Source organism: Rhinolophus sinicus, chromosome 14 (genome assembly GCF_057876585.1).
Source record: "Rhinolophus sinicus isolate RSI-liver-muscle chromosome 14, RSI-T2T, whole genome shotgun sequence".
Classification (NCBI taxonomy): Eukaryota; Metazoa; Chordata; class Mammalia; order Chiroptera; family Rhinolophidae; genus Rhinolophus; species Rhinolophus sinicus.
The window spans coordinates 32,747,033-32,774,444 of NC_142514.1; the positions used below are offsets into that span (position 1 = coordinate 32,747,033).

Consider the following 27,412-nt stretch of genomic DNA (forward strand, 5'->3'; position numbering starts at 1 on the left):
TGCACAGCATGGGATGTATGGTGACCACAGCTCTGTGCTCTGCCCTCAGGTTGCGCTGCCGCCGCTGTGTCAACAACCACCAGGTCAGGCCACCCCCCGATGGTTCTGACTGCACCTCAGACCTGGCTCAATGGAACCATAGCACTGATAAGCGGGGGCTCCGGGATGAGGTACTGCAGGCTGCCTGGGATGCTGCCACCACTGCCATCACCTTCGTCTTCCACCAGTGTTCCCATGAGGAGCAGCGGGGCCTCCGCTGATAACCAGCTGGTCTGGGTATAGCTGTTAGAGGAAGGAGACAGGGCACAGGGGCTCCCTGCTCCATAGGTCCCTGCTGAATTTTGTTCTCTGGGAGAAAAAATCATCAAGAAGGGCTGCATGATGTTTGCCCAAAATTTATTTTATAAGAAAAACTTTTTTGGTTAAAAAAAGAAAGGAATAAAGGTATGAAAGGGACTGAGGCCTGGGAGCAGCATGGTGAGCCCAGCAGGGAAGAGGCCTGGTAGTGGGCACTCCTGTACTTCTCTAAAGCTTGGGTACCTGCTTGCGGCAGGAATGGAGGAACCCTGGAGCAGGCGGAGGGGAGCTGTCCTGAATGACTGATGACCACTGCAACCTCCTGGCCCAGGGTTCCCAGGTTACTGAGTAAGGGGCCCAAAGGCTCTAAACCCAGTCTGGGAATGCCTTTGCTGGGTCCCATCAAGGCCTCCAGAACCTCAGTGCAAGGGAAGAAGGAAAACAGAGAAAAAAAGGTGGCAGAAAGAGAAAGATAGAATGGGGAGTTGGGAGTTCTGGGCAGCCCATGCCTCAGCCCCTGCAAGCTGACGGTACTGAGCATGGGCCTGTGAGGCGTGGGCCCCATCACATGGTGCTGACATAATCTGCGAAGGCCTGGGATGAGTCCCACGAGTCACTAACCACGTGGCAGGTGGCCCGGAGCCGCCGGATGGCTTCCCTGGCTGTGACTGCGTCCTGGTCCAGCCAGTTCTGGAAGAGGCGCAGGTGACCAAAGGCTCCACGGCCCCAGCGCTCCAGCCGCTTGGCGAACTCCAGAAGCCCATCTGGCTTGATGCAATTGGAACTGGTAGGGATGAGATGAATTAGACACTCACGAAGCAACTAATCCTTGGTCTATGTCCCTGTAGGTCTATCCCTTGTCCCCCCTCCCTCCCTGCTCCCCCAACCCCCACAATGTATACCTGATGTCCAGCTGACACAGAGAGGAGGATGAATCCTCTGAGAAAACATCTGCCAGGGCCAGCAGGCCAGCATTCCCTGGGGAGAAGGGGAGAAATGTCGGTAACCTCCACCCACAAACAGGGAACAGGGTATTCCAGCCTAATTCTGGCTGGGGAAAAGCCCCACCTCCTGAAGTGCCAGCACACAACTATATTCTAACCCCCAAGTCCCCAGTGAAGAGGTCTGTGCCTTTATCCACTGGGTTTCTAGGTCAAGGGTTTGGCTCCTTCCCCCTCTCCCTCTCCATTCCCAGGGCCCTGCCCCCACCCAGGCGGTTCCCTGGCAGCCGGAGGCCCTTCAATGTGGAGTTGCCCTTCATAGCAGCAACCATCTCAGGCAGAAATTGGGCCGGGCGCTTCTCAAACAGACGGCAGAAGGAGAAGGTAATTTCTGTCAAGAGAAATTGGAAAAAATTCTGATGGCTGCATTAGAACTGGTGCTGCCCCTCCTGCCCCAGTTGGACTTAGCAAGGGGTGTGAACATTTTATAGAGGCCCCAAAAGAGAAAGGAATTTGTCCAAGACCCCAACTAAGTCTAAAACTAAATCGGTAGTTTTAAACCAGAGATTGAGCCTAGATGTTCACTGTAGGGAGAGTCTCTGCATGGACATTCACTTCTTTCCCTCATCCATTGACTGCCCTCTATGCAACGATGGGAATTAGAGACACGTCTATGAGGGCACAGTTATTCCTCTCTACTACCATCATTTCTATCAGCCACTAAAAGATTAAAAACTTGGGTTAGGCACTCTAAAAGGGAGTTATTTCCCATGTATAGTGGAGGAGGAGTTGAGTTTGGGACCTTATAGAAAGAAGGTCATGCAGTTTCTATAACTTTTATAGTTGAGGACATAAAGCCAACAATAACAAAAAACGAACAGTGGCTCACTCAGTGAGACAGTGCAGAGCCACAGTGAGTCCTCAGGAATGCCCCAGGTTCTGGATAAAGAACTTACCTTGAAGAGTCAGATTCTGTAGCAAAAAGAGCACCTCGCTCTGACAGTCAGCCAGATTCATGTCGTGGAAGCTCAGCCTCTTCAGGGCTATATTGTACTCTGGATGGGGGCAGAGGCCATGGGCCTTAGTTTTTCCAAAGAACAATGCAAGGTCCCCTCCTACCCTCCTTTTACCATTCTAGCTGGGTCTTACCTTTGAGTGTCTGCAACACAAGTCCAAAATCCTGGGGAGAGGCAAAGGTGGCGCTATCCAGGGACAGCTGCTGCAGAGAACCTGAGGCCTTCAGTACAGAGCAGAGCAGTGGGGCTGGCTGGGCTCCTCGTGGAAATCCCATCTCCAACTGTTCCAGGCAGTTTTCTGGACATGGTAGGGAGAGTAGATTCCAGCTGGTAATCTCTACTTCACCCCCATCCTGCCTTAAGGGATTCACTAAAAATTCATTTATATGTCTACTTGTCCATCAGTGCATACCATATGGCTAGGCACTCTTCTACATTCTGGGAATAAAGCATTAAATATAAAATTTAGTCCTTAGCTTTACGGTGCTTTTAGTCCAGGAAGACTAGACTACTCAGACAAGCAAATATGAGTATGCAGAGTGGTGGGATAGGAGACATACAGGGACTAAGGGAACATAGCAGGGGGACCTAATCTAGTCTCACAGTTGTGTTCTTGGTTCAGACCTCTTTTCTGGAGACTGATAATGCCATGGTCACTCCCTACTGGGTTTGTTGTCTGGGCCCTGTCTGGGCCCATGGTTATCTTTAAGAAGAGCAGGCTAAAGAGGGAACAGATTCCAGATAAGCCAGGAATGAGTGGTGGCAGGCCTGAATTAGAGATCTTTCTGCCTTCCTCACACAATTGTACTTGCATATTTGTGTAGACACACACATGCATACAGTGCTTCACCTGGTATGTCTTCATCCCCAATGATGTGGCTAGGGGGCCCTGCATTCCCTGGCACAGCAGGGTTGTCCCTTTGGCTGGGGTGGTCAACACGAATAGAGAGGACCCGCAGCAGGGGCAGGGCTCGCACAATGGCACGTGTCAGCTCCAGGATGGGCAGTGGTGAGAACAGGTCACTGAGATGCAGGGCACGGAGGCGGCATCCAGCCTGGCCGGACAAGGCCCGCAGGCTGTCCAGGAGGCGGAAGATGTTAGAGCCCAGGCCTACGGCAGGAAAGAGTGATTTGGGAGTGTCAGCAGGGTAACGTGCAGAGACAACTGCAAATATTTCTAATGATAACTATAAAATCTCAAGCTTTGGATCAGATTATTTAAAACCATTTTCTCAACTTTTCATCCATTGTCTTGCTTTTTCCTCAGGTAACCAGAAAACTGATGTCTACTGTACTAGGCCATGCCCTCAAGCATCAGTCAGGGCAGAGTCACAGAACAAGACAGGATGTGGGGGGCAGCATGTAGCTGGCAGCTGGATAAGCCCAGACAGCAGCAGAGGTCTCTGGACTTTTCCTATAGGTCCTGGGGAACAGCTGTAAACTAAGGAGGAGAGTGACAATGACCCAATGGAATACCTTAAAAGATTCACTGGATAGATATGGGTCAGAAAAGGATAACCACATCCCACAGAAGGGGTTATGGTTAGGGGGCAGTTGGTTAATGCCACAAAGCAAATAATTCCTTGGGACCTGTTCCCTTATCTCCCCTTGGACTGAGCAGGCTCCTGTTTATTCATTCAACTAAACCTTACCCAGCAATCTAACTAGGTTTTCCTGCTACACAGTGGTGAGCAGCAGATCGTGTTCCTGACTGTATAGGCTGATAAAAAAAATGTGTGATTGGGAACTTGGGAAGTAGAGTACTGTGGAAGTACAAAGGATGGGTGGGTACTTAACAGCCAGTTCAGCTTAAGTCAATGCAGGTTTTCCAGATGAGTCCTAAAGAACATAAAGGAGACGGGCTAAAAGAAGGGATAAAAGTGGCAGAGAGAACCTGGTATATATAAAGGCCTGAAGGAGAAAGAGTGACAGGTTCCAAGAACTGAAAAATGTTCAAAGTAGCAGGTGTATAGTTTTAACGGGTAGAGTGTTCAATATACAACTACAGAGGTAAGGAGGTGTGAGAACATAAATGACCCTGTAAGTAAAATTAAGACATATAGTGATGAAACCATTGAAGGGTTTTTAAATGAATGAATGACACTTGCATTTATGAAAACATTCTTGGGTTACAGTGTAAACAATGGATTGTATGGTGAGTATGGAGTCGGGAGGAACTGTCAAAATGATCAATCTGGATGAGAAGTGATGGTGGCCTGAATTAAGGATGTGGAGATGAAGAAATAAATGAATTTGAGAGACAGGTGGGAAACATAGGAACTGGTAACCAAATATATGGGTAAGAGAAAGAATCAAGTTTTCTTCTGGGCAACGGAGTCACCTGTGATGTCATTGAGAACAGAAGGAGCAATGTATAAAAGGAAGAAGATACGTTCAGGTTGGGGAGCTTCTGGTTTATGAAGTGGTGCTATGGTATCTAGTAATCAGCTGGATAAATGGGTCTGGAGTTTAGGAGAAAGATCTGGGCTAATGTCATAGAATGGGGAGTCTTCAGTATACTTGCCTTCTGAAACCAAGGGAATGGACAAAACTGTCCAACAAGTGTGTAAAGCTGGAGAGCTCTGAGGAACTCAACATTAAGAGTAGTGTCCAGAGAGGGAGGAGGGGGAAAAAATCAGATTTTAAGAAAGTGGAAATGAGAGTACTTCATGAAAACGTGAATAGCAAAGAACTCATATGAGGACTGAAAAGTATATATTGAACTTTGGTGACGTAGGTCTTCATAGCAGTGGGGATGTAAGAAGCGCTGGAGTGCGCTGCAAGAGGAGATAACATGACTCAAGGTTGTGAAGGGCAGGAGAGAATGGGACAGTAGTTAATGGAATAGAGAGGTGGTGGTGGTAGATTTTGGTGAATACCTGATTTAATGTTTAAATAGGGAGCAAGAAAGGAGGCAGCATTAAGTGGTTTAAAAGCATGGATTCTGGAGCCAGGTTGCCTGAGTTTGAATCCTGGCTCTATAATTTACTAGCTAGGTTATCCTGGGCAAGTCACTTGACCTCAGGGTTGTAAGGATTAAGTTAGTTAATGAGAATACTTAAAATATGCCAGACACATACTAAGCAGTATATACAAGTTAGCTATTATTACTAGGACATTTAAAAAACAAGCTTTCCTAAGGTGAGGGTATGGGTCCAGAGCACAGGGAGAATTAGCCTTAGATAGGACAGTGATCTCTTCCACTGGCAAAGGAGGAAAGGATGAAAGCAGCTACAGGAGCTTATAGAATAGTTAACAGTAAATTGAAGTAGTTCATGTGTGATGGCTTCTATTTTCTGTGAAGTAGGAGGTCAGGTTATCTGCTGAGAGGAAAAGGGGGAAGGGTTTGGAAGTGGTAGAGGAGGAATGGGAGCTGACATTGCAAACAGGATTTGTCTAAGGTTGATTATTATGTATAGTAGCACCCATCTGCACAGTTGTGTGATGTCTAGCAGTGCTGTGCAACCTAGGCAGATTGCTGGATTTAGCCAGAGTTGAAGTTTGGCTAGCTGGACACAGCCAGGAGGAGAGAACTGCTTTGCAGGTTGCTGTTCTGATAAAATATGCCCCCCACCTCCTTGTCTGTACAGCAGTTTTGATATATGACTGGTGTGATCCATTCTCAGCCCTGGCGGGTTTGCACATGCTATATTCCCACCTGCCCTTGGATTGCCTACCATATCTAAAATGTACTCATTCTTCAGGTCCTCACTGCCCCTCAGGAACCCGGGCTTTTAACTATAAATCAAGCCTGTAGACCTCACGTTCCTCTTCCCTATCACCGACAGCCTGCCACTACATGTGTGTGCCTTCTACCTCACAGGGAGGCAGGCCGGGCCACGTCTCCAGCTTCCTGATTATACCGTTCCCTTTCACAGGATTGGGCATACAGCTGGTGCTTCTGGGAGACACAACCCCTGCCCCTCTAGGGCACTCACCATTATAGGATAGTGTGAGGCTCTCCAGTGACACCCAGGAGCTCAGCAGGTGGCACAGTGTCAGAGCCGCCTCTGTGGAGAGTGGAACTGTGAATAGCTCCAAGGTGGAAATGCTACGGAATCGTTGGGAGGCTTCCAGTGCTGGAAGCCCCAGGCAGCTGGGATCTGATCCATCCAAAGCTCCACAAGCCACTTCCCCGATCTCCATCTCTTCCCCATCCTCCTTCTCACCAGCCACAATGAAAACAAAGTCATACAGGTCTTCAGACTCTGCACCAGACCCCTGACGAGTGCGAGCACCCTTCTTCCCTGCAGCTCGCTTAAAACGCTTTAGGGGCTTAGGCTGTGGGGCTGAGCTAGCTGGAGCCCGTTTGGATGAGGATGTGGAAGAGGAGGGAGAGGCAGAGGAGGTGGTGGCTGGAGCAGAGCGTGGCTGCTTGGTACTAGGAGCCTCATGGGAGGTGGCTGGAGGGTGCAGCTCCCTTTTAGGGTCTATCCCGCCTGCTCTCAGGCTCTCCTGTGCGCTCCTGCGGGTAACCCGAGTGGCAGGTGCAGCTCTGGCTGTCTGCTTAGCTTCGTTCTTCCGCCGGGAAGCCATCAGGGCTGCAGCACATCGCTCAGCAGCATCCCGGCGGGGCCTGCGTGAGCCCAGCAGGAGGGACCCTTCATCTCGGGATGGGGCCCGGCCTCGGGACGCCTCTCCACAGAGGCGGCAGGGCGGGCCACCAGGGCCTGGCTGCCAGAAGCCAGCACTCATGGTCAGGATTAGGATGAAAAGGGCTGACTCAGGCACAGGCCAGGAGTATAGGGACACCTGGCTGACAGCCCCATGATGAATAAGCTGATGCAACAGCTGTCGGAGTGACTGCTGAGCAGCCACATCAGAGAACAGCAGGTGTCGGAACTTGAGGGTGTGCAGGGAACTGGCCAGGGTCTCCAGGACCCTGCGGTTGGGCTCTGCCACCAGCTCCGTTGCACCCTGCAGCATGTTGCAGATGGTGAGCTGCCGGACATGGCGGGAGCTATGCAGAAGAGGCGAGAAGCGCTGGTCACAAAGACGCCTGTCAGAAGACACATCGATGGTCCCACGTAGAACATGGGAAAAAAAGGCCTCCATAAACTTGGCTCGCCAACAGGTCACACTCTGAAAGCAGAGAACATGCCAGACAGCTGTGATGCTAAGTGCAACCCATGGAGCCATCATCATCCGTTTCCTTCCTTCCAATAGCTATTTACTGTGCCAGGCAACATTCTAAATTTACACAAATTCATGTAACCCTCGTATTATTGAGGCATGTGTTACTATTAGCCCCATTCTACAGGTAAGAAAACCAAGGTACAAAGTTTGTTATTGCCTGTGGTTACACAGGTAAGCGGGAGAATCAAGATTTGAACCCAGGAAATGTGGTTCCAGAGACCAGTTTGCTCTCGTGCCTCAAGTGAAACACTCAATCCTGTAACTTCTTCCATGTTTGTAGAACTTGACCCCAACTTTCCATTCTTACACTACCACGTTTGTTCAGAAACCTTATCACCTCACACCTGACTACTTCATTAGCTTCCTGATTACTCTCCCTGTCCTCTTTTCCCCTTCCCAAACTTTTGCACAAGTCCACTGGATTTATCTTTATAAAACACCTCTGATTACATTATTCTGCTTTAACACCCCCCCCCCCCCCGATGTCTTTCCACTGCCTAATTTGAAGCTTTAGCCTGGCAGGGAAAGCCCTCCACAATATGACCTCTGCCTACCTGAGAAGCTTTATTCCCTGCATCTCCTTCAATGAATGCTTTGCTCTGGCTAAATTGGTCACTGACCCAAACCCGCCTTGTCCTTTCTTACATCTGCCCAAAATGCTCTCCATTGCCAAACCAAATAGACTTCCTGAAAGGACCTACTAAAATTTCATTCCTTCAGGCTGTTAGTCTTCCTTTGTCCCCGCCTCTTGTTGGGACTACTCAGGTCTTGGATTTTGGTAGACATGCCTCATGGTGTTGAGTCTCTGCCCGTGTACATGTCGTATCCCAACCAGATTAGAAATTCCTGGACAGCAGGGACCAAATCTTAAGATTCCTTTGTTTTCAAGGCAGTAGTTATTTGCTTTGATGGATAAGACTTTATCAGACTATCCTGATACATTTAGAAGAGTGCAAGTGATTTTGAAGCTTGGATGCACATCAGAATTTACTGTGGGGTTTTCCAAAATTAATGAGCCAGGTACCCAGACTTGGACATTGTTACATCTGAGATAAGGTCCATGCATAATTTTTTAAAACCATCCCCCCCAAAATTTGATGTATATTAGAGGTTAGGAATAACTTCTATCTGCCCCCAAAGGGCAGACTGAAACAAAGACTTCCCTAAGTCCCCATTCTCTTCTAAGGTACAGTAGAAAGTCTGCTGACTTTGATACAGGTGCCAGCTCTGCCACTGTACTCTGGACCTTTCTGAACCTCTCTTCAACTGTAAAACCTGCTTCACAGGTTTGTTGTGAAGATCAAATTAGGCAGTGTAAGTTAAAGCCCTTTGTAAACTGTCAATTACAAAATGTTGCTTCTGCTGCTGCTAATTAGCCGAGACGGGCAATGTGAAGTGGGCATGATGGAGGCAGAACCTGTTAAGTGGATACTTACTCAGCCTGAAGTAAAGGTAGTGGGGGCCTGAGGGTTGCCCAAAACTTAAACTAAGTCACCTTGGTACTTACCCTACCTCCATGCATTCCCTCATATCAGAGTGATCCTCCATACCTGAGGTTCTTGGTAGGAGCTGGGCCCCTATTCTCAGGCAAAAATGTCATTCCTTTGGCCCTCACTCTTCCTCAAGGCTGCCTGCTGTAATAGGAATGACTTCATGCTTGAGATAAATGCATGGAAACGAGAGAAGGACCTCTCTCACCAGCAGCAGAGTGGGGTCATAAGGGGAGCAGGAAAAAATAACCTGGCAACTAAATCTCTACTCAGCCTTGAATGGAAGCAGAGGGGTATTCCTGAATCCTTCAAATCCTATCTCACTAGCACTTTTCTTACACATTTGTTGGCCCACGCTCACAACTTTGAAAAACACTTGGCAGGTAACCCTAGCAAGGCTTCAACTCCACAGAGATAGTCAAATGATTATAGATCTGGGTCTAAAATATGGACGAAGATGTGAACCAAGATACTGTGGCTGTTTCTGGCCATGAGGTATGTGGAGTATGCAGTTTAGATAACTAAATACTGGGATTTTTAGGTAATTGAAGACAATGGGATGATGACAATGGGAGAGAATATCTGAAATGGGAACACTGCAGATACGGTAACTTTGGTGCGAGCATATGACAGTGATTAGGAGCACGCACTCCAGAGCCAGGCTGCCTCAACGTGAGTCCTAGGTATGCCATTCACAACTAACCTTAGGCAAGTCACGGCACCTCTTTCTGCCTAAATTTCACCTGTAAAGTGGGGAAGATAACTATACATCATAGAGTTGTGAGGACTAAATGAGTATGTATAGTTAGTTATGACAACTATCTCAGTAGCTTTTTTCTCATGAATTCATGCATGAGCAGATAGCAGTTCACTGCATTTTGTTCCATCATTACCTTTTAGAACAATCTGCTACAACTGCAAAGCTGAAAAATACCTGAGATCTAGTCCAAGCCACTCATTTTGTAGACTTGTACACCATAGCTCAGACAATGAAAAGTGATTTAAATACTTCCTTTTGAGTGACAGCAGGGGAAATGAAGCACCACCAAAGAGGTGAAATGACATTTACCTACCAACACAATCCCTGGTCTATCCACAAAGGGGTGGCAGCTGAGGCATTGGTGGGGGAGGAAGTGTGTGTGTACAAATGAAGAACTAAATATTTTCTTGTACTAAACTGTTAGAGCCTGCAAATGTTCATAAACTATTGTCCACTGTTGCTTTTCTAATAGAAATATTGTTTGTGGAAAGATAAATTAAAAATCATGTGTAAACAAACTCTTTGGAGTATATATGCATATGTGAACAGCTTTAGATATATATTTTTTAACTTTTATTTATTTTAAGTGTGTTTTTCCAGTAGTTGTTTCAATCTAGCTGTGAGGGCGCGGCTCACACTGGCCCATGCGGGGATCGAACTGGCAACTCTGGTGTTATGAACGTTGTGCTCTAACCAACTGAGCTAACTGGCCGCCCCTAGATATTTGTTTTGAAGTTTCAAAGGTTGGGTTTTTTTTAACATTATACCACCATTTCATTAAACATTTTTACCACCATGTATTTAAGTATTTTTAGAATATGACTTTATTAATATTTTTAAAATATGGATGTACTATATTTAATAATTCCTCTGTGATTGAATATTTAAATTATTTCTAGCTTTTTGATATTAAACTTTGCTGTAATGGACATCTGAAAATCTTCATGAGTATCTAAATTTTTATATACTATAAATTCTAGTCAAAGAATTTAATTGTTTTAAAGACTCTGGACAATTATCACCAGATTGCCCAAGAAAGTTGTAACATTTCTGCTCCCACCAATAGCATATTAAAATGCAAGTTTTACCCACCCCTGCAACTACCTTTTAAAACAAAACCAAATCAAAACAAGACTTTATAAGAGGTACAATTTTACTTTCCCATTTTTTTATTATTTATGAGATGGAACATTTTTTACTTTATTGGAGATTTTTGTATATTTTGTGATTTGTCCAAATCTTTATTTTATTTTACAGGGATGTTCGCCTTTGTCTTTTCTCTGTATCCCTGTTTAGCCAATGTTGTTGCAAACATTCTTTCCCAGTTTATGTACCTTTTAAACTGTATTTATAGTACTGGCATTTTTTATGGTCAAATATGTCCATTATTTTTTTACTTGGTCTTTTCCATTTAATAGCACTCTCCACCCTGAGATTAGATAACCAGTCACCTTTATTCATTTTTCAGTTGTTTTGTGCTTGTACTTTTTACAATTTAATCTTTAATCCATATAGAAATTATCTGAGTATATTGTAAAGTGAGGCTCTATTTTTTCCAAATGGATAATTACTAGAGAACCATTTTCTGAATAATCCTTCATTTCCATATTGCCATACCAATACTACACAGAAATACTATTGCTTTATAAGCAGTCAGGGACTATGTCTACCTTGCTCATCATTGTATCCCTAGAACCTAGCACAGTACCTGGAACTGAATAAGCATTCACTAAGTGTTTTTGAATCATGAATGAAGTGAAGGTTACTGTCATGCAAAAGTGGGAAGCAGAAGAAGACACCCTCTGGAATGGATATGCTCCAAGTCAGGACCTCTGTCTAGGTGACCGTTAGGTCACCAAGCCTGGGGCTTCCTAAATGTTCTGAAATGCTCTAAGACAAGAAAATAAGTTAACAAATAGATATTCTTTTCCAGGAAGCTTGAGATAATGTTGGACAAAAAGCTTTCTTCAAGAGAAAGATATTATAATTTCCATCACCAGCTAGTCAACCATACTTTAGGAAACATTGGGATAGTCAATCTCATGTTTCTTTAAAGGTTGCAGGAAGCCGTTACTGTTTTCTAATATTCTTGCGTTCACTTCTCTTCCTCATAAGGCCTAATTCCTGTACATAGTGACTGAGGATTTTGTTGGGCCTTAGTGTCATCACACTGAACTCCAGGGGTGGGGTGGTGTCCAGATCTGGAAGTAGAAAAGCTGAAGGATATGGAGCTGAATATTACTGAACCCAGTGTGTCCCCAGAAATTCAATCTCCAGTTCCTGATGAGAGCTTGTTTTCTTGTCATTTGTCCTCATTCACCATATAAAGCCTAGTTCAAATACTCCTTCCTAGGAAAGACTTTCTTGCTCCCTTCTCCCTCAGCCTTCTTGCTACTCTCTATCACATCACTTATCCTACCATATATGATGTATCTGTTTGCAGTTTTCTCCACTAAACTGGTAGTTCCTCAAGATTAGGGACTGTGTCTGTACTTCCAATATCTAGAATAAGACTTGGTATGTGGTAAGTTTTAGTAAATGTTTATTGAATTCAATCTGTCCTGTTACCTAATTAACCTAATTATGGTGCAGCAAAAGAAATTCTGCTTAAACGAAAGCTCCGGTGAGTTATATCTGAACCAATGAATAACAGAATCTCAGGGTTAAAAGGAGCCCTAAAAGTCACTTTGTCTAACCTCTCTTACAACACTGAATTTCCTCTACAGTACACTTGTGTCAAGTAGTTATACAGGAACTATTTGAACACTTAAGAGATGGGAAGCTTATTATTCTGGAATTAGCTTGTTTCATCACTAATAAGCTCAGAGTTTAAAAGTTCTACTTTCCATTTAGCAAAAATTTATCCTCCTTTAGCTTCCACCCAGAACAAGTCTATTAATCCCTCTTTCATAAGACAACGCTTCAAATATTTCATGACAGTTCATGTTCCCCAAGTCTTCTCTTTCAGGAAAAACATCTCCAGTCTTCCAAATGTGACTCACATGGTGTGGCTTTGACTTCTTTCTCCATATTCCAGGAGTAGCCTGACCACTGCAGAACCAGGCAGGTCTATCATTCCCCTTGTCCTTCGGCCTATATTATAGTACATTAGTTCACACAGTTCAGGGTACAGTCTTTATATGAGTGGCTTCAGCACACTGTTGACTAAAACCCCTTAATCTTTTTTATACAAGCTGCTGCTAAGCCAGACACCCTCCACTCTCTACCCTGAGGTCATGCAATTGGAATTTTCTAGACTCAAGTGAAGAGTTGGTTTATCCTGTTAAATTTCATGTTAAGTTTGACCATTGCTCCAACCCTGTCAAAACCTCTATGAATCCAGGTTCTGCCATCCATTGTAATCACTACCTTTCCCTGTTTTGTGTCACATGCAAACATGGTGAGCAAGCAAGTCAGTGACAAATGCCAATGGTAAAGTACCTTCTGACAAGCCATCAGAGCCCTCCTCCCAAATTCACTCCATCCCTGTCCCTGTACTTTACCAGTACCCAACTTATGTTTGTGTGCTATTCTTGCTTTCACTGTGCAAAGTCAGGCCAGAGTTCTACCTGGTGCCTTAACTTACTTCCAGACTGGAAGGCCTTGTCTTCATCAGCTCATCCCATAGTCGGCGCCAGATGGCCTGAGTGGAGAGGCCTGTAGGGAGAAATGTCACATTTACTTGGCCGCTTCTTGGCCACCATGAATGAAGGATATCATCAGCCTCTTAATATTGTCCTTCTTTGGGTTCACAGGAGCAATACGGCAAAGTGGCAAAGAGCACTGGCTCTAAAGACACTGTCGAGGTTTAAATATAAGCAAACTACACTCTTACTGGGTGACCTTGGGCAAGTTGTTTATTTTTCTGTACCTCAGTTTCCTTATATGTAAAATGTAGTTAATAATAGCTATTTCATTAAATTGTTGAAAAGATTAAATAAGTTTCTCCAGGTAAACTTCCTAGAACAGTGCTTGGCACATCAGGGTTAGTTAGATAAATGTTAGCTCTTAACAGACATGTCCAATGTTGGGTTTGGGAGGCAGCTTGCTAAACTAGAAAAACTAAGATTCAGAAGATTTGGGTTCTAGTCTGGCTTTGCTATTTGCAATTGTAGTGTGCCTGTGGTCTCACTTTTATTAGTATAATAGCAATCATATACTTGCTTTGTGTTTCACAGGACACTGTGAGGAATCAGAAAGTAGATGTGAGGGTACTTTTTAAAAAGCAAGTTCTATGCAAATATCTGGTGTGATATTTACCTGAATAACATATGATGCCTTGCTTATAATCACTGACTGAGAAAGAGACAGAAAGACACTCACCTTTCTTGAGGGCAGTTTCCTCAATCCTCTCCAAGTAATATATATTGAGCAGAGGTAAGATGCTTTGAAGTATTGGACCTGGGAGGGCTACAAAAACCAAAACACAAAATTTACTTTTTTCTTCCATGGTTCCAAGCATTATTTATCCTATTGGAAAAGAAAATAGAAGGGCAGACTTCTCATTTGACAAATGGAACCTGTAGAAGTTAACCTAAGTCTAATTCAAACTCTGGTCCACTTATCTTCAGCTACTTAGTTGGCAGTTGGAATTTCAGGGCCATACACATCTACAAGGGTGAGATAATCCCACAGAACAAACTGATACACTCATTTGGGAGCTGGTCAGTTTACTTCTGCCCAAGCATAATGAACCATTCTGCATTTAAAAGGTCCTATTGAATATGTGTGATAAAAAAGTCCTTCATAATCGGGGCCCTACTAACTTCTCCAGCTGCCTGCTATGCCTCCTACACTTCAGCCACACTAAACTACTTTTATTCATTTATCTGACATGTCACTCTGCTTTCTGCCTCTGTGCATGAGATCCACTTTGTCATGCTGTTCTCTCCAGAAATATTCTTGCCATTCCAGCATATCAACCATTCATCTTTCAAGTATCACATGCCCTGTATTAAGCCTTTCCTGAATTCCCTTCCCACTCTTCCAGGTTGGCCACTTCCATCCTTTGGGCCCCCACTATACCCTAAACTAGTACTTCCCTATGAAGAATGGAAATAATTAGGCTCTATACTCTAAATTCAATATATCTTAAAAACAAAACCTGCTTGTTGACTTCCCAAGAACTGAGAAGCATTACAGTATCATGGCTAAATGGTTTAGTCTATAGAGTTGTACAAAACTGGGTGAAATCCTGATTGTATTACATAGTTAATCATGAATCCTTGGGCAAATAACATCTTTAAGCCTAAATTTCCTCAATTTTAAAATGGTGATAATAATAATTACCTCATAACATTATTGTGAAAATTAAAGGATATCATGCTTGTAACCTTTTTAAGACCATGCTTAGCCATAATAGGCTCACTAAATGTTACAATTATTACTCTTAAGCTGTCAATAGCATCTCTGTCCAGCCAAGAATAAGTCTAAGATCCTGGAATACACGATATCTAAGGAAAATCTTTCAAAACTTCCATTCCAGGATTTTCTTTTATCTTTATTTGTAGAATAACTGAATTTTGCTATCGAAGAGCCTAGTACAATTCTTTGTACATAGTAGGTACTCAATGTACCTGCTGAATGAAAGCACTTACTTCCCTACGCTATTACACTAATGTAGGCTCTCTATTGGAGTCACAATAAAGTCCAAGCTCCACATCCTGGCATTCAAGGTCTAACATACCTATTCTCCTGAAGTTTCCTCATTGTATCCTTTCCTGCTGCCTCTACTCACTTTTCCCTCCTCTCTACCTACACAAAGCAAAACCAGTCCACTACCTCCAGGAAGCCTTTCCTGGCTGTTAGCCCCCAGGCCTCTTACTTGGTCTAACTTGATTCAGCTTTTGCTGTGTGACTGTTTACCTGGGCTAGGCCCATGGGAGCTCTTCCTCCTCTCTCTCTCTCCAATCTGCTCCCCTCTGTTTAGCCATCCCCTCTCAGAGCCACAGAGATTCTAATCCCCTATTATCCACCAACACCCCTCTTCCTTTCTCCATTCTTCTTGCTTCTTTCCAGCCTACACCCTTAATACTGCCCCTTCCCAACTTGGGGCCTCCACACCCAGTCCTCTTCCCTCCCAGCCAAGTTTCGCCTCCGAGAAGGTCCAGGCTAACACACCCAGATCCTCTGCCTTCTTCCACATACCCCAGGACTTTTCTGAGTCCCCTGCCCAGGTCCACTGAGACTTTTCTCCCATTCCCCAAGGGTCAGCCTGACCCTTCTCTTCTCAGTTGTTGGCTCAGGGCCTCCAAAATCCCTTTCCCCCATCAGGAATGTTTTCTAACAGTCTTTCCCTAGTACATGAAGACATTTGGGCGTCTTCAGGATACCCCATCCCCACCATACCAAGGGCCTTCCCACATCCCTGGACGCCCTTAACCACTATCCACAGCCTTGGGGCTTATTCCCAGAGTCCCAACCCCCCCCTGCCGACCACCCCCACCCACGGCCCCAAACTCCCGGGCCTTATCTCCACATCCACCCATCCTCATGGTGCAACCCAAACCCCCATCCCAGGACCACAAGCTCTCACTCCTAACCTTACCAGGGCCTTCCTCCTGGCAAAGACACCACCACCACTCCTGAGGTCTTTAGAACCCCTCCCCCACACCCACCCCCCAAGACCCAGGGCCTCCTCTCCTGCTACCCCTCCCCCTTCCCTGGGCCCTGGGCCTGGCCTGTGATCTCCTCACTCAACTTCAGCCCTGGCCTCTGGACCCCACCCCCTCACACCACCAGTCTGTCAGGCCCAAGGCCTCCCTTGTTCCTTGTGCGGGAAGGCCTAACCTCCCCGCCCCCCAAACCCAGGCCCTTACTTTGCTCTCTTTCACTCTATTAGTCCTCACAAGGCGGACCCGAGTTTTCGTCAGCGGCCAGGCTGCGACCAGCGGTACCCACCCCACAGCCAGGCCTCCTCGTGCCCATCAGGCTTCAGGCCCCTGTCCTCCGTTACCAGGTCCGCCCCGGCCCGTCGTGCTCCCCGGCCCCCCAGCCAGGCTGGTCATTTCGCCCTGCCTGGTCCCTCAGCTCGGCGCCCCAGGCCGCCCGCCTTGGCTGCTCAGCCTGGGCGCCCTCCACCCAAGCCGGGCCCGTAGGTACCCGCGCTCTCAGGCCTGGGGCCTCCTTTCACTCCCACTCGGACCAAGGCCTCCTAGCGGCGACGCGCCCCCTCCCAGTCCGGAATCCCCGGGCCGTAGCCCCGCCTGGGGCCTCCTTGGCCCTTCCTGCCTGTCCGTCATTCTAGCCTCCTTCTATCGCCAACCCGCTCCGCGCTTCCCTTCTCCGGCTCTCGGGCCCTTCTCCTCGGCGCTCAGGCCAATCTGAGTGGCCACCGGCGCTCCCCGCCTTGCCCGTCAGTCCGTCGCTCAATCAGTTTGGCACCGAGGCCCCGGTCGTCAGTTCTCTCCCTACAGCCCCGGGCCGTCAGACAGGCCTCGGCGCCCCAAGCCTTTCGGCCTTTCTCCCAGCCCCGTTCCCTCACTTCCCAATCCACTACGCTACCCTCGCCCATCAGCTTGGCCTCCGGGGTCTCGGCACCCATGGTGTGTCAGGCAGATACCGGAGGCCTCTCACCCTCAGTCAGGTTGGGTTGCCCTGGGCCTGGCCTCCTTGCCTTAGGCCGGGCCTCCCAACCTCGGCCCCCGCCCCCAAACTGCCGGGCCATCCTTGCGGGTCCGCTCAACATCCGAGACTCCCCAGCCCAGTCCAGCCCGAGTGTCAGTTCGGTGCCCACAGCCCGGCCCGTCAGTCCAGCCGCTGTTGTCCGGGCCCTGCCGGCTTCGCCCCAGACCGGGCCTCCTGGCCTCGCCCCCCGCGCCCCCCAGCCAGGCCGCTGTGCGGGTCTATCTGCCGGTTTGGTCCCGGTCTTCACTCTGCCTAGCCCGGTCAGTCACGGAATTCATGCTCCGACCCAACGGTCTGGCTTCCAGTGCCCCGGGCTGGGCCTTGCCCCGGGCCTCCCGGCCTCGCCCCCCGCGCCCCCCGGCCGCTGGGCCGCCTCCGCTCGTTGCCAGAGATAGCCCCTCAACCCGCAACTTACCCCACACCCCGCTCTCCAGAACCCCCATATGGGCGCTCACCGCCCGCCCGCACAGCTCGAACAGGGCGGGGGGAGCGCTGGGGCCCGAGGCCGAGCTCTTCGCTGGCGCCGCCTCCCGGGACGTGGCCTCCATGGTCGTTGCCGCCGCTACCTCACAGAACCAGCAACTCCGGGCGCGCCAGGCCTCGGGCGCCGCCATCTTGGGGAGGTGCGCGAGCCCGAGAGTGACAGAAGCGGACCGCCATCTTGAAAAGGTCAGCAGTTAGGACGGTTTCATCAGCGATGTGGGTAAGAATAAGAACTGCTCTAAAGGAATAGAGCATAAGTCTACATACTTCCCAAGTCTATTAGAATATGATATTTTAATTAAATCACTAAATCAACGTATTTGGGTCTGGAGTGACTAAGGGGATATGTCTTAGCAAATCCTCCTCAAGTGCAAATACCAGCTACCCCTATCCCTTGCCTATGGACGGTGGTACATGCCAATCGGAGCGTGTGTTCGCGACAACGACTAGTCTGCCGCACTTCCGGCCAGATCGCCGGATATCCGCCGAGTGACCCTTACAAGTCCTTCTTGATCCTGAAGTGGAATAGGTGCCGCTGTTACTGCTCTTGTTGACCAGAACCGTAGCCGGACATGGGGCTGGAGGACGAGAGAATGATGTTGACCGGGTCCGGAGATCCCAAGCAGGTAAGGCGAGGCGATCGAGTCGACTCTATACCGAGGGTCAGGACCTAGCCCGCCAAAACACGCCCGGGGCCCTCTTGGTCCTGCTCTACCCCCTAGAATTTGCAGGGTCAGGAGAACTGGTTTCCTCGACCCTTCCCCAGAATTCATTGAGTGACCTTGGGCAAGTAGTTGACTAGTGTTTCTCTGGGCCTCGACTTCCCCATTTTATGAATATGGTGAAGGTTTAACGAGAGCGAAAATGTTGTATTGACTAGAATTTTGTAAAAATAGTACCTACATTTTTAGTCAGTCAGGTGTCCTGGTCCCTGATTTGACAGATTTGGGGAGCAAATGACCAACCCTAGTCCTCAGCTCAGGAATCTCTGCCACAATCTCCTATGGAGGTTCTGGAAAATTGGCCTTATACTAGTTAGGCCAGAAAAACTGTTTTGTTTTTTTTCTTTGTGGGTGTTGGGGAAAGGTATCTTTGGGGACAATGTAGGAATGTGCAGTATAATTCAGCAATGAAAGAAGGAGCTCTTTCCTAGAGTAAGAATGCCGATGTAATAATAATTTGACTACTTACAATTTCAAGTGCTTTGTATGTACTAATTCATTTAAACCACACAATGGTCCTGTGAGGTATTAGATACTATTATTGCCATTTTACAGATGAGGAAACAAGGGTAGAGAGGTTGAATATCTTGTCTGAGGACACACAAGTAATAAATCATGGAGCCAGGAACTGAACCAAGCAGCGTGGTGCCAGGGCTAAGACTTAGCCACAGTGCTACAGAGCTCTACAGAAGCCAGCTAGCTTTTGTTTCCAATCACATTTCCTATCTATTCCGTTCTCTGGTCACATTGGGGCAGCTATTTTCTGTGCTTATGGGTTCAGAATAGTTGGAAACTAGTTTATCCCATAATTTTTCCTTGTCTTACTATTTTAAGAAAGAGGACGAGAAAGACTTGGAGCTAAGCCTCAGGAAGTTCAGCAGAAAGTATACTATAAAGTTCAGTAGGGTTCACCACAGCAGTAGATGAGAAGAAGAAAGTAAATAAGTAGTCAGTTTTAAAGTTAGGAAAACTGAGATTTTTTTTTCAATGAAGAACCTATACCTCTTGGAGATTAAATCTTTTTATTTAGTGTGACCTTGGCTTTTCTCATTGACTAGAAATTGTACATGAAGTAGTCCATATTCAGACTTCGGTTTGGATTTCTTTTTCCAAAACAAGCCAAATACATTTGACACAAAATTATCAAGGACACAAAATGATAAATGTAGAAGCATTGCTAATAGGGAAATGATGTAACTATAAAAGTCTTGCTTCTAGGATACTAATTTTGGTTTCCAACTCAGGCAGAATGTGATTTTAGTTTTTTGGGAAAACTTTTAGTATGAATTTTGTTTAAAAAGCAAGGTTAAGAAACCCTGTTTAATGAAAAACTAGAATTTTACATCCTAAATAGATCTTCATGTTTAGAAGAGACCTTTTCCAATTGTGGAAACAAATAGCTTGGCTACAGTTGAACTTGCCCTAGCCCTCTTAGCTTTCATGAGTTTTGACCCTTTTCTGAAGGGCATGGTAAAGATAAGGCAGATTGTGTTGGAATTTTGAAAACATAATGAGGGATTGCCAAGCTAGTTCTTTTTATTTCTCTATACCTTTTTTTTCCCTTCCCACAAATGTGGTCAGGTGCATACTCAGGCAGGCAAACACCTTCCTTTTGACAGGTTGACATACTGATCAGATAGAGTCTGTTGTGGCCCATATTTGGGCCTTGCTGGTGCTCCCACAGGGAATTTTTTACACTGCTCCCCTTGGAAGAAAGGAAATTAAGTTTGCGATTGTGCACCTGAATCAGAAATAAACATGTACGGCGTAGTGTTTCCAAGCTTGTGAATGGAGTCGTGTAGACCTTTGGTACGCTTATATTGATTGTCTACTTAAGAGTCCTGGGAGTAAAGCAAGCCAAAAAGCACAGGCTGTAACCATCTTTAGTTTAAAGTTCTGGCTCAAAATAAGTTTAGGTTTGGCCATTTTCATATTTCCTATTCAAGTTCAGAATCTAGAAAAAGGTGTTAGTTTTCCTCCTAACTTGGTTTGGGATGTCAGGACTAAATTTAGCTTAGCTGTTTCTGGTGATAATGGGCCCCACCAGAATTTAGAACAAAATACTTTGAAGTTATGTAGATTCCATATGAAGTCTGACAGCTTGAATCTATATCAGAACATGTCTAATTAGTGTTTGGTATCTCTCAACTGGGAGTCCCTTAGGGGCTGTTGTGATTAATCAAATCATTACAGATATGAAAGTGCTTTATAAACTTTATGGTGTTGTGCTCACTTAAGTTGTTGCTAATGAAAGTGAGATAGTGTGTCCTAGTTGAAATGTACCCAGGATTTTTTAAAATCAGGAATGATAAGGTTACAGACATGAGACAACTGTTTTTGAAAGAAAAGTTTATTATAGTTCCCAAGAGAAGGGGGCAGGCCACTCCACCCAGGGGAAGTGCCTGGACCAGTAAGGAGCAGAGGAATAAGGGAAACCAGACTCTTGGTTTCTTTAGCAAGTTTAGGATTGGACAGTTTGATTCATTTTTGTGGGCTTTGGGCTACAGGGGTGATCCCTAGTTGTTTGGTACTTGACCCTGGGGTGATTAGGGCAGGGGCAATAATTGCTTTAAGTGTAGGAGAGTTAGATAAAGGAAGTGGTTGGTGGCAAGCGTTTTGGATTGGTTGGTTTGCATATGAGAGGCATGCCCTCAACAAGTTGTTTGTTATCTCTAGAAATTAGCCAGCCCGGGGAGGGACTATCTTCACGATTAGCAAATGTCAAAATACCATAAAATACAGAAAATTTAAAACATGATTAATATAATGTCTATCCTCAATGATTGGTAATATATATGTCTTAAAATTGCTGCTGACTTTAATTTTGCTTTCCTTTTATAGGAGGAAGAGGAGGAGGAGGAATTAGTGGTAAGAGCTGTCTCAGGTTTGGAACCATCTCGGTAAAAGGAAGTTTGAGCTTTAAGAAACTCTGAAGCCATTTTAAGGAGTCTTTATACTTGATACCTAGGAGAGAATGGGAGTGGGAAAAGCCTTTAATGCTTCCTTCTTGTGCAGTGGAGTATTTGGGGGTGTGAGCCTGGAAAGCTGAGTCTTTTCTGGCTTTGGGACTTCTCCAGTTATGTCAGGGAGCAGAGCAGCATCTTGAGGGCCTGGCACTCAGTCATCTGCTGTTTGTGGTTTAATAAAGAATTCTGGAAGGAACTTTTCTTAAATGGCCCTTCTCCATGCTAGCATTACCTTTCTAGCTGGGCAACTGGGGTGCCTAGGCCTGACTGTCAGACAAGGGGAATTGAAATTCACAGACATTACATATCCCAAAATGCTTTGTTAACAAGTAAGGCCTCCTGTAGATCTTCAAGTTTGGCCAGGTTTCCTTTACCACCTTGTTTTTCAGATAGGACTGAGGCTTTCAGTGCATACTGGCAACCTTGGAAGGCAGGAATGTGAAACTTTTCCCTACTACTTAGCATCAGAATTGAATGGGAGACCCCATTCTGCCATTTCTGGCGGCAGTGTGGCTCTGCCAGCTGGCCTTCTGCACGGTAATTCAGAGGCAGCACCTTGGTTTGGTGGTTGTATTAAAGTATATGGTTTGTGGATCACCTCCTGAAACCCCCATTTTGGTTTTTTTGCTGTGTTTCTCCTTCAGGATCCCCTAACAACAGTGAGAGAGCAATGCGAGCAGTTGGAGAAATGTGTAAAGGCTCGGGAGCGGCTGGAGCTCTGTGATGAACGTGTGTCCTCTAGGTCACACACAGAGGAGGATTGCACGGAGGAGCTCTTTGACTTTTTGCATGCAAGGGACCACTGTGTAAGTCAGCCTAAAGTCAGGAAAGCTTACAGTGGCCAGGGAAGAGTTGGTGCTGACAACCTTTCCATCCTAGGGGCAGATCCATCAATAAGCATTTACTGTGGCTCAATATATGTTAGGTACAGTGCTGAGCATTTTACATGAGTAATCTTACCTAATCATACCACTTTCACTGGAGTCAGGTGTCATTATCCCCATTTTACAGAGAAAAGAAATGACATCCCAACTTATACTGTTAAACAGTGGGGAAGCTAGATTTCGTACTTCTAAGTAACAGGCTATTCTTTGGGATAATTTATATCCTCCTACATAGTAGTTGGTCCAAAAAACATTTTTTTTTAAGTGAATTTGTATTTGACTCTTTAACAACAGTAAGATGTTTTAAATTATAGGGCAGGCAAAGTTTGATATGGTTGCTTATATTAGAACTGATTGAGTGGCTAATAAGCATATGAAAAGATGTTCAATACCATTAGCTATCAGGGAAATGCAAATCAAAACTACAATGAGATAACCACTTCATGTCCAGTAGATTGGCTCCCATCAGAAAGATAGTGTTGGCCTATGTGGAGAAATTGGAAACCTCATACACTGCTAATGGGAATGTAAATTAGTACAGCCCTGTGGAAAATACGCTGGCAGTTCTAAGATGAAACATAGAATTATTCTGTGACCCAGCAATTATATTCCTAGACGTACACCTAAGAGAAATGAAAACATGGGTCTATACAAAAACTTGTACACAAATATTCATACCGTGTTTCCCCGAAAATAAGACCTAGCCGGATAATCAGCTCTAATGCATCTTCTGGAGCAAAAATTAATATAAGACCCGGTCTTACTTTAATGTAATAGACTGGATCTTATATGCTATGAGACTATATGATACTGGGTCTTATATTACTATAATATAAGACCAGGTCTTGTATTAATTTTTGCTTAAAAACACATTAGAGCTGATTGTCCGGCTAGGTCTTATTTTTGGGGAAACACAGTAGAAGCATTATTCATAATGGCCAAAAAGTAGACATTATATCAACTAATAAATGAGTAAATAAAATGTGATATATCCATATAATGAAATATTATTTGACAATAAAAGGAAATCAAGCACTTTACTCAAAATTCCAAACAGAATTACTATATTGATCCAGCAATTCCACTTCAGGATATTCCCCAAAAGAATTGAGATTTTGTTCAAGGACTTGAAAAGAATTTGTGCATGCATGTTCACAGCAACATTCACAATGGCCAAAACGGGGGTCCAAGTGTCCATTGATGGAGGGATGGATAAACAAAATGTGTATGCATACAATGAGACATTATTCAACCTTAAAAAGGAAGGAAACTTGCCTTGACACATGCTATAACATGGATACACCTTGAAGATATACTAAGTGAAATAAACCAATTACAAAAGGACAATGTCATTCCACTTATATGAGGTACCTTCAGTAGTCAAGTTCACAGTGTTGCCAAGGGCTGAGGGAAGGGGGAAATGGGGAATTATTTAATGGGTATAGAGTTTCAGTTTAGGAAGGTGAAAAAGTTCTAGAGATTAACGATTGCAGGAAAGTGTGAATGTACTTAATGCCACAGAACTGTATAGTTAAAAATGGTTAAAGGGTAAGTTTTATGTTATTTAAATATTTTTAGAAGCAAAGCACATGTTAAGATCTGGGAGTGAGAGAGGCATGGTCCCTTCCTTCACTGAGTTATGAGCCAGCATAGGTGTCAGAAGTAGAACAGTTATTAAACTGGTAAGTCTCTTGGGTGTAACCTTCTTTGGATGGCCTTCACTGACCCCTTTTTTAAAATGGCTTACCCCCCACACCATTTTATTTTCTTCACATATACCTTATATGTATATTGTATTTCCCTTATTCTCTAAGTTCCATAAAAGAGAGAGATACTGTCTTCCTTACTGTTGTAACGCATTCAGCACCTAGAACAGTACCTGGCGTATAGTAGATGTTGTATAAATATTTGCTGAATTATTAAGCACTGTGATATGGGAGGTATAAGTTTCTGTGGTGAAGACAGAGGGACAGATTTGTGTGGGGATAGGGCTTGTTTAGAGAAGACTTGCAGGAAATGACATGTTAAGTTCTAAAGAAAAAGATGAAAAAAGGGGGGGAAGTTCCAGGTAGAAGGGAGATTCGAGTAACTGAAGGGAGTTCACTACCCTTCAAGAGTATGGCTCAAGAGTGTGTGAGAAGGGGAGTGGTGAGAGAAGGGGCAGTACTGTTCCAGGTCATGAAGGACCTTGTAAGTCATGACATTAAAGCTGCCAATTAATGACTTCTTTTCTTTCCCCCATCTAGGTGGCCCACAAACTCTTTAACAGCTTGAAATAAATGTGCAGACTCATTCACCCCAGCATCACCTGGGCATCAGGGTATTTCCTCATGGTTTTGAATATGCCATTTGTTTCTTATTTGTGTAACTGAGTTCATGTGAACCTCATGGATTTTGTCTTAAGCAAGTAGCTTCTATGTAATTAGTAGTGATTCCATCTTAATAAAGTCCAGTGATCTGCAGACCTGCCTCCTATCCTTTATTTTTAATTCGAATTTTTTTAATTTGAAATTTTCAAACATGTAATAGAATAATAATCAACCCCTCTGTGCCCATCACCTAGTATCTCTTTAATGATGAGGACTTTTAAATTTTTTTATTTCCCTTGATGCCATTATCACATTTTAAATTAACAATTGCTTAATATTATTAAGTACTCAGTTCACACGAAAGCTTTTCTTATCCAGAAGTGTCTTTTGACAGTTTTTGGTCTGTGTCCAACAAGGTTGCTTTTCTTTAAAAAGATATTTTTTTAAAAAGGGAGTAAGGGAGGGTGTGAAGGGAGAGGTACTGGGGTCTAAGCAGGGTGAAAAAAGGGCACCTGGGTAGGCGGTACTGGCAATGAGAAATTGGTTATAATGGGAGTTAGCAGAGAATGGAGTTACAAATATGGAAAAGGAAAAACCCAGAATAAACCCTGCACTGATATGAATAAATATGGATTTCAATGTAAGTAAATACAGATACCAGTATGTGTACATATAGGGAATACATATATTCTCTAGCTCAGCCCACAAAGAGGGCTTCATTCACCAATAAAAGGAACCAGGGCTCCTTGGAGAAATTAGTTAATTCCAGAGCTGGGCAGGGAAAGTACAAGATAAGTCTGGAACATTTTGTCATTCCAGAAAGAAGGAGGTACTCAATGATAGGGACATTTCAAAAGTATGTAAAACTGCTAGTCAAATATGGGACAATTTGAACATCAAAATATACGACAGGATTAGATTATAAACCACTGAATAAAATAGGAACCCAAGAATCCATACCAATATAAATAAGTGAATCAACTGAAAGTTTGGTGAGGAAGGGGAAACATATTAATTACAAAAGGAAAAAGTACACTAGAGAAGCTTGGCAGGCAATAGCTTAGATGAGTGCTGACATCACCAATAATGGAACAAATAAATACCACCTGCAGGCAGCAATGAGGAAAAAAAAGCATCACTAAGTCCAGCAAAAAATAAATTGAATCTAACCAGATAAATTGAGGGACATTGTGTAAAATTAGACATTGTATAAAATAACCCTCATTGTGTCAAGCTTGTGAAAGTCAAGGAAAGACTGAAGAACTGTTTTAGACAGAAGGAATCGAAAGACAACTGAATGCTACATGCAATTCTAAACTGGATCCTTTTGTTATTAAGGACATTATTGGGATAATTAGTAAACTTGAATCTATAAACAGTCGATGGCAGTGATGTATCAATGTTAAAGTTTGAAATTATTAAAAATAAAATACCCCAGTAAGTCCCAAATGTGTAGAACAGAGGCTGACTTCAGACTTAAAGTTAACACACCTTGCTGTGAGCCATTCACAATCCCATGTCTAGTGTTAGAGTTTATCATATTTTCTCTTAAATACAGTAAATAGTGATGTGGCTTCACAGTACTGCTAGAAATGTATGTTGCTCAAATAGGGAAAACGTTCCCTGTTCCAACTGGGGAGACAGGCTAGGTCAGCACTGTCCAGTGCAACATTCTGCAACGATGGCAAAGTTCTATTGTGTATTATCCAATATACTAGCTACTAACCATATGTGGCTAATGTGACTAAGATGCTGAGTTTTAAGTGTTATCTAATTATAATTAAATAAAATTTGAATTAATTTATATTCAAATAGCCATGTGTGACTAGTGGTTACAGTAGACAGCAGAGATCTAGCAGTTGCCAACTCAACCACCTGAGTGGTAACTGAGGGAAGCAGGCCCTGTAGGCATTGGAAAAGTGCTTGTGCACTGCAGTCAGCTGTTGCTATGTGGGAATGTGCATCCAGTGTTGCCAGGCCACTTGTTACGGAGCCAGAAATCCAAGTTTTATATGAAATCTCCCAATTTTTAAATGTGTACAAATAACTTTTTGAAAGCATTAGGCCAAATATTATAAAACCCATCTATGGGCTGGCTCTGGCTCACTAGTTTGCAACCTCTGCACATGAGAAAGTTATATACAAATAGTTATATACAGACAGAAAGTGAGCCATGCCAAAAATGAGTACATTGTGCCTCAGAAGTAATCACCAGTCTGATACTCAGTATCGCCAGCAAGACTGAGGGACATTTCATAGATGAACATATGGCAGTAGAGTTTCTGAGAATCTCCATTTTGTTTGCAAAAATGGGACAAAGGGAAACATGAACCTAGAAGCTCTTTCAACCTATTGTCCTCGCTAGAAGGATTGGCCAGCATTTCCCAGCCACTTCTGATTTAAAACCCATTTCTGGTGTATTAGGTTGGTACAAAAGTAATTGTGGTTGAAAAGGTTAAAAAAAATTGTAAAAACAGCAATTACTTTCACACCAACCTAATGTAATCTCACAAATACCTTTACTAATGGTGGCATTGTATTTGATGTATGTAATCTGATTATTTTGAAACGTCTTAATAAATTTTCAAACATACAGCAAAGTTGAAATTTTATAGTAAACATCCTCAAATTCATTACTCAGATTTTAGTGAATGATTAGTAAAATGTTACTAGTTTTAGCACAGAGAAGAGGGAATTATAGAGAAACAGCTCCAGAGTTCCGCTTAGAAGATGCTTGAGTCTGTTGCTGAATACTGAGATACAAATGAATAGGGTGAAACTC

General features: G+C 44.4%; 3 protein-coding genes across 7 annotated transcripts in view; 2 read left to right on the plus strand and 1 right to left on the minus strand.

Moving 5' to 3' along the window:
• The window catches only part of RAD54L (RAD54 like), a 47,150-nt gene extending 46,694 nt beyond the window's left edge, over window positions 1-456 (plus strand). For 2 of the 3 annotated variants that reach the window (XM_019749387.2, XM_074334661.2), the window contains one exon: window positions 50-456. In XM_019749387.2, coding sequence (XP_019604946.2) covers window positions 50-260 — 211 coding nt within the window. In that variant the 3' untranslated portion in view covers window positions 261-456. The remainder of the gene's footprint in view (window positions 1-49) is intronic. The other variant, XM_088791118.1, reaches the window with a different exon arrangement.
• Window positions 380-17,919, minus strand: LRRC41 (leucine rich repeat containing 41). Of its 2 annotated transcripts, none has more exons than XM_019749385.3 (10): window positions 17,682-17,919; window positions 13,964-14,050; window positions 13,227-13,297; window positions 6,193-7,336; window positions 3,105-3,365; window positions 2,388-2,552; window positions 2,195-2,293; window positions 1,507-1,629; window positions 1,200-1,275; window positions 380-1,081 (listed from the first exon to the last, which is right to left on the minus strand). In XM_019749385.3, the coding sequence occupies exons 1-10, from the start codon at window positions 17,878-17,880 to the stop codon at window positions 862-864; spliced, it is 2,445 nt and encodes an 814-aa protein (XP_019604944.1). In that variant the 5' UTR covers window positions 17,881-17,919; the 3' UTR covers window positions 380-861. The 2 variants fall into 2 exon arrangements, with proteins under 2 accessions (XP_019604944.1, XP_019604945.1); XM_019749386.3 differs by lacking the exon at window positions 17,682-17,919 and adding an exon at window positions 16,459-16,517.
• Window positions 17,920-18,214: 295 nt separating this feature from the next.
• Window positions 18,215-24,783, plus strand: UQCRH (ubiquinol-cytochrome c reductase hinge protein). Of its 2 annotated transcripts, XM_019749391.2 has the most exons (5): window positions 18,263-18,375; window positions 21,313-21,339; window positions 21,827-21,974; window positions 22,082-22,243; window positions 24,568-24,783. In XM_019749391.2, the coding sequence occupies exons 3-5, from the start codon at window positions 21,912-21,914 to the stop codon at window positions 24,598-24,600; spliced, it is 258 nt and encodes an 85-aa protein (XP_019604950.1). In that variant the 5' UTR covers window positions 18,263-18,375; window positions 21,313-21,339; window positions 21,827-21,911; the 3' UTR covers window positions 24,601-24,783. The 2 variants fall into 2 exon arrangements, with proteins under 2 accessions (XP_019604949.1, XP_019604950.1); XM_019749390.2 differs by lacking the exon at window positions 21,827-21,974 and having other exon boundaries at window positions 18,215-18,375.
• The last annotated feature ends 2,629 nt before the right edge of the window (window positions 24,784-27,412 follow it).